Below are 13000 nucleotides of genomic sequence, written 5' to 3'. Positions count from 1 at the left end.
CTCACGCCTGTAATCCTAGCACTTTGGGAGGCTGAGGTGGGTGGATCACCTGAGGTCAGGAGTTCAAGACCAGCCTGGCCATCATGGTGAAACCCCATCTTTAAAAAAAAAAAAAAAAGAAAAAGAAAAAAAAATCCAAAGTTTTTGCCCTAAAAAAACTTAATACCTTGTTCACAGAGTTCAGACAATAATATAACAGCTGGGTGCGGTAGCAAGTACCTGTAGTCCCGATACCCAGGAGACTGAGGTGGAAGGATCGCTTGAGCCCAGGAGTTCTGGGCTGTAGTGTGCTATGCCGATCAGGTGTCTGCACTAAGTTCGGCATCAATACGGTGACCTCCCGGGATCGGAAGACCACCAGTTTGTCTAAGGAGGGGTGAACTGGCCCAGGTCAGAAAAGGAGCAGGTCAAAACTCCTGTGCTGATCAGTAGTGGGATTGTGCCTGCGAATAGCCACTGCACTCCAGTGAGACCCTGCACTCCAGCAAGACTCTGTCTCCAAAAAAAAAAAGAGAGAGAGAGAGAAAGAAAATAAAAGAAAAAGAAAAATAGGCCGGGCGTGGTGGCTCACGCCTGTAATCCTAGCACTTTGGGAGGCCAAGATGGGTGGATCACCTGAGGTCAGGACTTCAAGACCAGCCTGGCCATCATGGTGAAACCCCATCTTTATTTATTTAAAAAAAAAAAAAAAAAGAAAAATAATATAACAACATCAGACAAGAAATTCAAAGGGCATGCTGTAACAGGATGTTTTAGACTAGATTGAAAAAAAAAAAAAGAAAGAAGATAGAAATTCAAAGGGCATTAGAAAGGCACCAACCAAACCTCATGGAAACTCAGAGGGAGAGACAAGATAGCCTGTCTGGCTGAGGGAACCACTGGTCCTCCTAGCTCTGTCTACACTGATGCTAATTTATTTCATGTACCTGTCAGAGCTTGATATATTCTTCAGTGAAAGTTATCCAAAGAGGTGGTATAGCTAAAGGGCTTGGCTTTTGGCATTAGACATGTTTGGATATGAATGTGGACCCTCTCTGTCTAGCCAAGTGACCTTGAGCAAACTATGTAACCTCACTGTACTTCTGTTTTCTTATCTGTAAAATGGGCATAGTAAGACCTATTTGGATGAGCAGTTTACTGAGGATTAAATAACAATATAAAGTGCGTGAGCACAGTGCCTGGCACTTGGTGTTTAAAGATGGTAGCTTTTGCTTTTAGTTTTTTCCATTTCCCTTGTGATTTTTCACCAATCTTTCTCTAGCATTTTTATCATTACTAATAATGCAGTTTTTCCCCTAAATCTCCTCACCTTTATGGCTATCCTCCTCCAAACCATCTAGTTTTCATTCTCCTGTAAAATGTGCTATCTAGAACTTTACAACAACACAACTTTTCCCCAAAACAGAAAAGCTACAGCAAGGATCTGACCAAACATAGTAAATGAAACTGATACCTCCCTGCTGACCTATACTTTTACTATTGTAATCCAAATTGGATTCAAGTTTTGTTTTGTTTTAAGCAATTCTATGCCTTCATTCTTCAATAAATATAGAAATGGAATAGCACGGTGCATTTGAGGAATTGCCAAAAATAAGTATAGATGGGGCTGGCCATGGTGGTTCACACCTGTAATCCCAGCACTTTGGGAGGCTGAGGTGGGCAGATCACTTGAGGTCTGGAGTTCAAGACCAGCTTGGCCAACATAGTGAAACCTCATCTCTACTAAAAACACAAAAATTAGCCGAGTGTGGTGGCACATGCCTGTAATCCAAGCTACCTGGAAGGCTGAGGAGACTCACTTGAACCCAGAGCTTATGGTAAGTGGAGATCACTCCTCTGCACTCCAGCCTGGAGAGAGAGAGAGAGAGAGAGAGAGAGAGAGAGCGAGAGCGCATGTACGTGTATGTGTACCTGGAATATAGGGTATAAGAAAGGTGTGTGTGTGTGTGTATGTGTGTGTGTGTGTTGAGGGGAGGGACAAGCAGGGTTTTAGACAGGGAAGTAACAGATCTATATGTTACAAAGATGAAAATGGCACCAATGTGGAAGACTGATGAGAGGAGAAAATACCAGAGAAAAGGAGACCGCTAAGGTCAATTACCATGGTCCAGGCAAGGGACGAGGGAGTCAGAGCTGGAACAGTGGCAATAGGTCTGGTGGGAGTGGGAAGAGTAGATTTCACCATATGAAATTGTTGATATTTGACCACAGGCTGATATTGAATATTTTACAAATAGTTATATTTTGTGAATTTTTGCATTCTTTCAGGTTTGAGGACAGTTAGAAGAATAGATTGAAAAATATTAGATTGAATATTACAGTGAATATTTTTCAATCTATTCTACCTCAAAATTACACTTTCATCTTCAGTGCTCCCAAGAATAATCACTCAAGTTATCATTCCAAAAAGTAATGTGTTACTACTACCTATAATTAATTAACTTAATTTGTGTAAAGCACGTAGAACAATGACTAACTCATAGTAACTACTCAAAAATGCTGATCGTGATAAGCCAAAAATTCAGCACCAAGTCATTGAGATCTTTCCTAAATAGGAGACAAAATTTCAGGCTCACTCAAAAAAGCCTATCTGCCCCTACATGAACTGCACATACTCTTCATGGTGCTATTTGGGCTAGTGCCATGTTCTCTCTAACTGAATTTAAACAGGTAAGTCTTTGAGTCAGTGATTTCAAATGTACTTTGAACTGAGAAATTGGTAGAACAGATGTTTTCACTGAGCAAGGAAAGGCTAGGAGCTCTCAGAAGGTTAGTGTGCACTTGCAAGTCATTTGCAAACAAGTCTTGACTGCATTAAACTGTTCCCTACCTGAAATCTTCCCCTTAAACTACTAAATTGACCATCCAAATATGTAAATTTCTGATGGAATATTTAAGTCCTCCTATCAGAGTAAATCTGAGGTTACGTAATAAGCCTACACACCATCCCCCTGGATATCTGGCTTGGCATATGTCCACCTCTGGAGGACATTCTGTATGCACAGGGTCTTCACTCTCCTCCTCCACCTGCCTCCTAGACACAGAGTCAACCTCTATGGCTTTAATGCCCTATAGATCTGTCAGTATCAACAGCCTAAGTGAGAAACTAATATCAAGACACAACTGTAGTCTTCAGTTTACCATGTGAAGAGCTGGTATGAGTGAAAGGTATTCTCTCAAATGAAAAAAAAAAATTCATGATGAGCACAAGTTTGTTGTTTAGTTCTCAAAAGATCAACATTTGTGAAAATATAGTAACATTATCTTGTATTTTGAATACTCCATTAAGCCTTAAAATAACTTTATAATATATACAAGGAAGGTGCTATGCTCATTTACTGACAAAGAAAATGAGGCCCAGAGAAGTTAAAAGACTTACCCCAGGTCACACAGCAAGTTGGTAGCAGAACTGAGGCAGGAGAATAGAGTCTGGAGGCAGGGAACCTAAGGCTGTTTCACCCCGACTTCCTAGAACTAAATTGAAAGGAAAACCCTAACTTTCCATGCCTAAGTAACAAAAGGACCAGAGGCTACTCCCTTTGACCTTTCCTGCATGGCAGATGGGAAATTGGCTGTCTGCAACAAATTAGACTGATTGCCAAATGATTTTCATTTTCACATAAGTATAACTTTGTAACTTCACCCTAGCCTCTGACTGCTTTGCACAGGAGTGTGACCTTTGTAACTTCACTTCAGCCTCTGGTTGGCTGCTTTCTGCAACCAATCAAACTGACTGTTGGCTACCACTTCATTTACATGAGGTGAGCATGCGGTAGCCAATGGGAAACTTGTAGGAGTTATTTGGACCCAAGAAGATTCTGTATCTGGGCCCTTGAGCCACGGCTCAGGTCCGATCCCACACTGTGGAGTGTACTTTCTTTCATTTTCAGTAAATCCCTGCTTTCGCTTTTGTTGCTTCATTCTTTCTTTGCTTTTCTGGGCATTTTGTTCAATTCTTTGTTCAAAACACCAAAAACCTAGACAACCTGCAGTCACAACCCTACCAGTGACAGACCCTACCAGTGACAGACCCTACAGGTGACAGACTCTACCAGTAACAGAACCAGCAATAGAAATCAGATCCCTGGGTCCAGAACTCTTTTCATTATACTAAGCTACCTTCCATATGACATAATGACTTTGAAAAAGAAAATATTTCATGTGCCTGACCTTACTAATTCCACTTCTTTATTGCCTCCTGTACCTTCCACATTGCTGCCTCCCCTTGAAGCATAAATATATAGATATAGTTATAGATGAATTATTTGGGGTAGAGATACATTGTATTTATATTTTCTCAAAGAACACCTGGTGTGGCAATGGCAGAAGATGAAAAAATGACATGGAATAGTATTAAAAGGGTACAGGACCCGGAGCTAAAAGATTTTGAGTTCTACCCCTAACTCTGCCACTCAACACTTTACACAGCCATATGCCTCAGGCAACTATTCAAGCAACTATTTTGACTTCTTCTATTAGAACAAGAATGATAACTGCCCATACTCCGTATTTCTTCACAGACTTGTTTTAAATTAATGCATGTTAAATCCATAAATTTAAAAAGTGCTTAATAAAAACAGGGGTTTTTTTGCTTGTTTTTTTAATAAAAGGAACGTACAGATTAGGTAAAATCTAAGCTCAAAGTGATGGTGAACATTTGGAGTTCAACATGGCAGTCCAGAAGCCATTCTGGTACACTTCCTTTGGCAAGTAAAATGAGGAATTATAGACACATAGTGGGTATGCAATAGTGAATAAAGAATGTTCAAAAGGCAGCACAGTGCGGCAGAAGAAGTACTACACCAGAGACCTAGGTCCTAGTTCTAGCCCTGCCACGAATGACATGTGTGACTCTGGGTAAACTATTAATACCTCACTGGCCTCAAAATTCTAAGTCTATAAACGGGAGGTTGTCAGACTGTGCCAAGTCTCTTCTAGGTCTAAAATTATTGCAACTAGAGTTCACAGAACTCATTCATGAGGTTAATTTATCCCAAAGGCAAGAGAGCAAACATATTTCCTAAGCCAACATCCAAACTCTAAAAGGAATTCTAGGAAACAAATGGTTTTACAAAAACTACTACTTACTTGCTAGACCTTGGAACTACCATTTCGGCTAGTGTTTCATATTGCTTAATCCAGTCATTGTGGTTTAACCTGCAGAAAAGGTACAATACACATTAAAAAAGAAAAACAAGACCTACTTCCTGCCAAATCCAGGAAGAGAAAAAAAGTATGAGATAAATAGGAAATCTGGCTATAGTAAGTATACTTCAACTCTATTTAATAAAAAAAATTCAGGTTTCCTACTGAGAATAAATTTCAAATACACCGACTAATGCAGGAAATTGGATGTCACCACCCAACATCCAGTAACTACTGCAAAAGAGGCACATCCTAGAACTAGGTTTGGAAAGGAAGTAAAGCAATGTATAGATTCTAAATTATTTTCAGACTAAATAGTTCATGTGTATTGTGCCTCATTTTTTTAAAAAGGTCATGCTGAAATGACTATCATTCCTGCTCAGTGGCCGTTATGAAGGACTGAATAAAACTGTATCTATGGAAAGCACAGAGTACCATGAGGTAGTAAGTAAATGAAATGACAGCAAACTATGTTGCCACAAAGCACTGTGCAACAACCTTCTCTAGAGATCACTGGCTTCCCGGGATGTGGGGAGAGAGAACTATGTTTGAGAATGAAAACAAAGAATTAACAGTGTTTACAGGCCAAGGCAGAAAATAATTCATCATGTAAAGTAACCTAGGTCCTATGTTTCAACTACAAGGTACAGTAAACTATAAAAATTTCTGGTTTTGAACCCAAGTTTTAAATAAAGGTTGAATGAGTCAAATATTTTATCTGGGCAAATGTTATTTTCCTACAAAAGCACAGATACATAGAATTTTGTTATTAACAATCAGTGTTTCAGTGTAACAGAGGAGAGTTATGTAACTAAAATACAAAATAAAACTTCTGGAGTGAAACCCTTAGATTTAAGGCCTTCTCCATGTGCAAAGAAAAATTCAAAAGCCAGCGTACTGCAATAAGGGGAAAAAATGCAGAAGTCAGATAATATTGTAGCCACTGTAAACTCCATGGAGGCATCATTTTCTGGTATTCCCAATCTCTGAACCAGATAAAAATGTAGAGCACAACAAGGAAGTCTTCATGCAATGATACTCTGAAAAAGACCCAAATCTCCCACCTGAATTTGGATCCCCCAAACATTCCCAGATAGCAAGACTTCAGTGTGTAAGTCTAAAGTGAAACCATTAATAGTGCTATACAGACACACACAGAGTCCAGATCTTCCTACTGGTACCCAAAGATTTCATTTCACTTCATTCAAGATTAACTATGATCAAATATTAAATAAAACAGAAGGCCTAATCCTAAGGAGATTTAAAAGGTTATCTAGTCCAGGGATTAGCAAACTATGCCACAGCCCCGCCTGTTTTGTAAATAAAGTTTTATTGAAACAGCCACACCCATTCATTTACATATCATCTATGGCTACTCAGCTATAACCACAAAGTTGACACAGTGGAGTAGTTGTGACAGAGAGCACATCATTTGCAAAGCCTACAATACTTACTATCTAACCCTTTATAGAAAAAAAAAAATTGCTAATCTCCGATCTAATCTATTCTTTGCTTCTTATAGGGCTTAATTCATCCTAACCAGTCATAAAGATTTTTTTTCAGAAAAAAATGCAAAGACCTTCCTATTTTGAGAAATCTAAAATCTGCATTTTTGAAACAATCGATAATTTAGCATTACTTAATGTCTGAATGAGCCAACTCTACCAAGCTACTAAATTTGATTTGGAAACTCTATTTATAATTGAAGTCTCCATTGCCAGGTTATGATCTAATTTCTACTTCATGTGCCACATGAGCAAATGTTGATTGACAGAATGAATGGCAAGGTTATATTCTTTTTACACTTGGATTTTATGGACAACTTCAAATTACAATACTAGATACTAACATTTTTCTTGTATTTTAACAAGTAAAACCTTTTGTAATAGACTTACTTGGGCACTACTACCAGTAATGTGACAAGATACTCTGAATCAAGAACAAAGTCATCCTTCTTCACAATTTCTGCTAGACTTCTAGTTAGCAAACTTCCCCTGAGGAATTAAAAAAAATCATTAGGCTGATAATTATGTGCTTCTGTAACACAGGTAAGGAAACAGCAGGCTCATAATATTCAAATATACTATACATACATCGAGAGGGATTAGTCTTAACATTTTTACTTTGTAATAAGTCATCATTTAGCTGAATATACCCTACCCTTACAACCAAAGAAATATCTTTTATCAAAATCTGCCTCTAGTGTTTGGTGTTTTCTTTAATTATTATAACTCACCTCTTCTCTTGGGTACATATATAGTATCTTGACTGGAAAAGTGCTATCTACTCATTAGATATCAACTAAAGTCTATTCCATCATATAATTATGAAATTATGTCATCTAAGCACAACACCTAAGAACACCTTTGGTGTTCTTCCCTCTCTTTGTGTATCATTTGATACCAGGCAATTCTGGTAGCTAACCCAATAATTAACTCTTTCAAATCAGTCTTCATTTGTCTTCCAGTAATCACTTTCCTATAATAAATACGTCTTGCCCTGTTTGTATCACTGATAATATCCAACCAACTTTCCCTCTAGGATATGAAGGCACAGCTTGAATACTTCCATGCTTACAGTTGCACTTGTAGGAGTCATAGTACAAGGGGATTAACCAAAACAATTCAGTCCTATTTTTAAAAACCTAATGAGTGAAAAACTTTAACTGAGAAAACAGATGAGAGAATAATTATTACATCATAAAAGGATTCTCCTATAGTTAAGCAATAGGTAATTGCTATGCAGTTATATTATGATTTCATTTAAAACAATTTTAGACTATTTTTCAGTGAAATATCAAATGGATAAAGGGATAAGCCAGGACCCAGTTCACAAGTATTATTTGTAAAACAAGTACAATAAATCAGCCTCCCATCTATTTTGACTAGTCTGAATTCTATAAACTTATCTTAGTGAATTTTCTCCATGCAGTAAAAGAAACACCACTTTGATTACAGAAACAACATAAACTGAAACTAACTACATCCCCACAATATCTCCTTCAGTGCATGCCAGTATGTTTCCCCAGTTCTTACTACTCAAATATACTTGATATGCTTACGCATTCTTTCTTTCCAAATTCTGAAGATTTCCTTTCAGGTTATTATATGCAGATGTTCGAGATTTCAGGTCATTATCAATCTGAGTTACTCCCTTCGAAAAAGAAAAACAGACAAAATTTTTCCAAATCCGCCTCTACTAATACCATCAATGCAGCTAAACTTTAACTTCTACAAAAAAACCCACCAGTTTCTAGTTTCTAGTGCAAGAATATTCTATTATTTTAAAAGCATGACTTTAGAAGGTTATTTTAAAAACAGCCTACTTCTTTTTAATATGATAATTTCCATATGAATATTTTCTATCAAAAGTAATGTTTTAGTCCACATGTATTTTAATTATTATTACTTCTTAAGCCATGGAAATGGAATCTAGGCTACTGGTTTTGGAGATTACTAATTACAAGGCTACAATTCAGAAGACTGAAGGATATTTTCCAAAATAAATTATATAAAGAGTTTTGACTACTGCAAACATCACTATTACACAGAGTATTTTTCTACAAAATTAAAACTATAGTTGAACTTATTCATGTTTCAAAAGCTGCTTTTTTCAAAAGAAGACTAAAACTACTAACTACTTAGGAGAAAATATGAAGTAAACAACATTTGAAGAATTGACTTTAACATAGCTCTAGCATCATTAGCTGTGTAGCACGAGGGCAAGTCCCTTCACCTCTCTAAGCCTGCTTCCCTATCTACAACAGCATCAGGAAGCAGACGATCGAATCCTTAAGGATCCAGAAAATAAGGCTCAGTCATGGTAAGAACCCCACTTTATATTATCAAATAATAGTTTCTTAAACTATAGTCATAAAATTATATGATGACTTCAGTTAAAATCTTTGATAGTCTATTTATTTACATTGAACTATACAGCACAGTGCACAACTAAAGTTACTGGGAGCCAAGGAAAGTCTGTCCAATAATTTAAACTACACTTCTTGCCCCAGCCAGGTCAATAAGAATGCTTGCAAACAATTTACAGGTCCTTGTCTATCTGTCTCATTATAGTTCCTGTTAAGACTTTTATTCCACAAACAGATCTCGGGGGGAAAAAACAGACTTTTACATTTCCTCTCAAGTTCAAGGATTTCTCAATATAAAAGGAGCTCTTAATTTGGTGGGTTCACGCATCAGCTTCAAGGTCCAGAGAACCCACAGAGTTTAATGTTTGAACAAGTACTATATGCACATAAAAATACTTTAGTGACTACTATTACCTACCTGAATGACTAAGAAATCTTAGTAGATTCTAATTTCCTATTCTACACAATCTCAGGTACCTTTAAAATTTGTATAAATAATAATTACAGAATTTTCACACTTTCTTTCTTCAACACTGTTGATGTAATATTTAATTATATAACTAAGTATGTAACTTAGATAATCTACACATGGAAGCATTATACATTTTAACATATTTTAATGTCTAAAGCTGTAGTAAGGATACCTTCTATCTGTGACATACAATTAAGTTGCCTTATCAAAACCTACAAAGTATTTCATAGCAAAATTATAAAATAAGCAAAGCCACTAAAAATCAACGTGTCCTACTTGTCTCAAGTATTATCTTACCTTGGCAATTATTTCAGAAATATTTTTCAGGGACTGCTTGATTGGATATTTGGCCATGTCCCACTGGAACCTTGTTATATAAGTAACCAAGTCCACTGAAATAAAGGAATTAATTAATTACTGAAGAGAAGCAATAGAATTGCTCAGTTTTTTACACAGCAATATATTTTAATGCTGAAATTGGCATTGAGGAAATAAGCAAAGCTGTCATTTCTGAAGAATCCTGATTAAATGTGAACTATATTAAGTAACAGGGATTAATCAAAATTTTACCTTGTAATCTCTTCTTACTCAAAATTTAATACATATTAAGATGCTCCTTCTAATTTGATTACTTTAAAAATGAAATATGTACATATTCCTAATATGCGTCATATGAAGGAGAGAGACACAAAGATTAAGAAACTACTTCAAATTGTCTTCTCAAGAAGCAGAATTTGACAAAAGTATGTTCTTTCTTTGATAACTTACCCAAACAAACCGAAAATAAACTTGTCTGTTAAAACCATGTGATGACTGTTTCCAGGAGTCCACACTTTAGTAATTTTCAAAACATGGACCCTTTCATTTTCAAATGGAAAGAATAAAACATGTAAAGCTAAAGAAATACTCAACAACTTATTCCTTGAAAGTTTAGTAATCAAAGTGACTTCACCTCTAGCAGGATTAAGGTCAGTGAAACGAAATGTTAAGTATGGCAGTGCTGACAAAAGTAATTCATATAAAAATGTCTTTCTCTTCTCAATACCTCCTTACATAATACCAGTGAGTCAACAACACAGATGGTATTTCCAAAAGCAACTCTAGATGCACTGCCCCTCTTGGTCAACCACCAATCCACCTACTAGACTGACTGCCCCATTTCATGAAATACACAGAAGATCAGTAAAGGCACCATAAATCCGTTCTTTCTCAAAACACAAATCAACAGACACAGTAAACAATCAGATCAGAATTACCTGATAATAAAGAACAGGAATAAGCTACTATATTTTTAACTGATTAAATATTTATTGAACAGCTATTATTTGCAAGAAAAAATGAGATTTCAGGAACACTGGATTTAAAATACAGTGACCTTATCAGAGCAGATGATCCCATAGAGAATGAAATGAAAGGCTCCCAGAGGTTTATTAAGGGGTAGGGGGGGAAAGAAAGGGTTATTTCCTTCTTTTTTTTTTTTTTTTTTTTAAAAAGAGACAGGGTCTTGCTCTGTCACCCATGCTGGAGTGAAGTGGTACAAATGTAGCTCATTGCAGTCTTGAACTCCTGCGCTCAAGCAATCCTCCCTCCTCAGCCTCCTGACCAGCTGAGACCATAGGTATACACCACCACAACCAGCTAATTTTTTTTTCTTTCTTTCTTTTTGTTTGTTTTGGTTTTTTAGAGACAGGGTCTCCCTATGTTGCCCAGGCTTGTCCTGAACTCCTGCACTCAAGCGATCCTCCTGCCACAGCCTCCCAAAGTGTTGGGATTACAGGCGTGAGCCACCATGCCTAGCTCATTATTTCCTATTATAATGACATATCACTAAAGATGGGCTTAATTTTAAATGAAGCAAAATGCTAAAATGACATTTCATAAGAAAACAAGAAGTGCAAGTACAAATGACAACAATGGGGTCAGAACCATCTTTATAAAGTCATTACTACATAGAGCAAACGCTATGTAGATATTGGCTTCTAGCTACAGAGAAGTCAGTAGGCTATTTTCTAGGTATTAAGTAAAGAATACCAAAATGAAATGTGGGTGGACAGGGGCACTATTCTGCAATAAAATTAATAATTTCTGTTTTAAGGCTTTCACAGCTATACACTGTTAAAATACAAAAACCTATATAAGACAGCAGGTATTCAACTGGAACAATGCTGAGATATACAACTTACTTGTAAATGCATGAACAAATAGATCCTGGAAAGAACTAAGGCAAATCTTTACAACACTGCTCTTGCAAGAGACTTGACATCATATCGTAAGCTATATTATATATTATGTAAGACTGTCTTCTACAAGATTATGTTTCAGGGGACAGCGTGTACCTGGAAGTATCACCAAATTCAGTAATAATAATTGTATTTTAATGGCTTTCTATTGTATTTAGCATCCTCTTCTATAGACTTTTTTTTTTTTTCTAAGACGGAGTCTTGTTCTGTCACCCAGGCTGGAGTGCAGTGGCACAATCTTGGCTTACTGCAACCTCCGCCTCCCAGGTTCAAGCAAATTCTCCTGCCTCAGCCTCCCGAGTAGCTGGAACTACAGGCACCCGCCATTGTGCCTGCGTAATTTTTGTGTTTTTTTTAGTAGAGATGGGGTTTCATCATGTTGGCCAGGCTGGTCTCAAACTCCTGGCCTCATGATCTGCCCGCTTCAGCCTCCCAAAGTGCCAGGATTATAGGCATGAGTCACCGCACCTGGACTCTACAGACTTTTGACATTACTTTTTGTTTCTGTAGCTTAGTCATTCGCTTTATATGAGTTAATAATAATTAAATCATGAATATTAGCTTACCTCCATTAGCCAACAGATTCTCTTGAACTTTGTCTTTACTGTCTTCCAATACATCAGCCATGTATTGAGCCACTTTCTTAACCACTCTGGAGAGGAAAAAAAATCAACAACCGTTTTCAGAAAAAGGATCTAAATTCCATTCTAGATGATGAACATATTATATAAAGACATGAATTTGACTATATATGTTCCCATTATACCTATCCATATAATATACGATAAATGGATCCTACCTTTTAATGTTTTAAGGATAAAATGGACCAAGCTTTTGTTATATGCAAAAATCAACAGAGTAACTGTAGGGTTTTAAGGAGACTACATGCAATGTGTCTACTAGTCTAGAAAGAAAGTGGGAAGCTAGTGAGAAACAGTATAAATAGCCATACATTTATATGCCAAGAAACTGGACAATGCAAGGACTAAGAACAAAGGAGGAGGCTGGGAACTAGCATTCACAGTGCTCCTATGACATCAAGACACTGCTTTTCCTTAGGAAGAAAGGGATCTGACAGGCAAGAGAACATAAGCAGTAAGTCATGATGAAAAATTAGGTCCTACATTATAAATTCATTAACTGTTTATTGAGCATCTACTATCTAAAAGGAGCTATGCTATAGAGGAAGCCACGCCAAAACTAATAGGTTGGTGCAAAAGTAATTATGGTTCTGGCCATTACTTTCAAAATAAAAATTAAAAAAATTAAAAAAAA

At 36.8% G+C, this 13000-nt stretch overlaps 1 protein-coding gene across 10 annotated transcripts in view; it reads right to left on the bottom strand.

Moving 5' to 3' along the window:
- Nucleotides 1–13000, bottom strand: part of LOC135268391 (V-type proton ATPase subunit C 1-like) — a 124877-nt gene that overhangs the window by 86398 nt on the left and 25479 nt on the right. For all 10 annotated transcript variants that reach the window (XM_064361187.1, XM_064361188.1, XM_064361189.1 and 7 more), the window contains exons 4-8: nt 12292–12377; nt 9783–9877; nt 8207–8298; nt 7041–7139; nt 5089–5157 (exon numbers count right to left, since the gene is read on the bottom strand). In XM_064361187.1, the coding sequence (XP_064217257.1) occupies nt 5089–5157; nt 7041–7139; nt 8207–8298; nt 9783–9877; nt 12292–12377 (441 nt within the window). The remainder of the gene's footprint in view (nt 1–5088; nt 5158–7040; nt 7140–8206; nt 8299–9782; nt 9878–12291; nt 12378–13000) is intronic.

Source organism: Aotus nancymaae, unplaced genomic scaffold (assembly GCF_030222135.1).
Source record: "Aotus nancymaae isolate 86718 unplaced genomic scaffold, 86718_ANA_hifiasm-v0.15.2.pri h1tg000040l, whole genome shotgun sequence".
Classification (NCBI taxonomy): Eukaryota; Metazoa; Chordata; class Mammalia; order Primates; family Aotidae; genus Aotus; species Aotus nancymaae.
The sequence above is the reverse complement of the archived record's forward strand: the minus strand, read 5'-3'. Positions and strand labels throughout refer to the sequence as shown.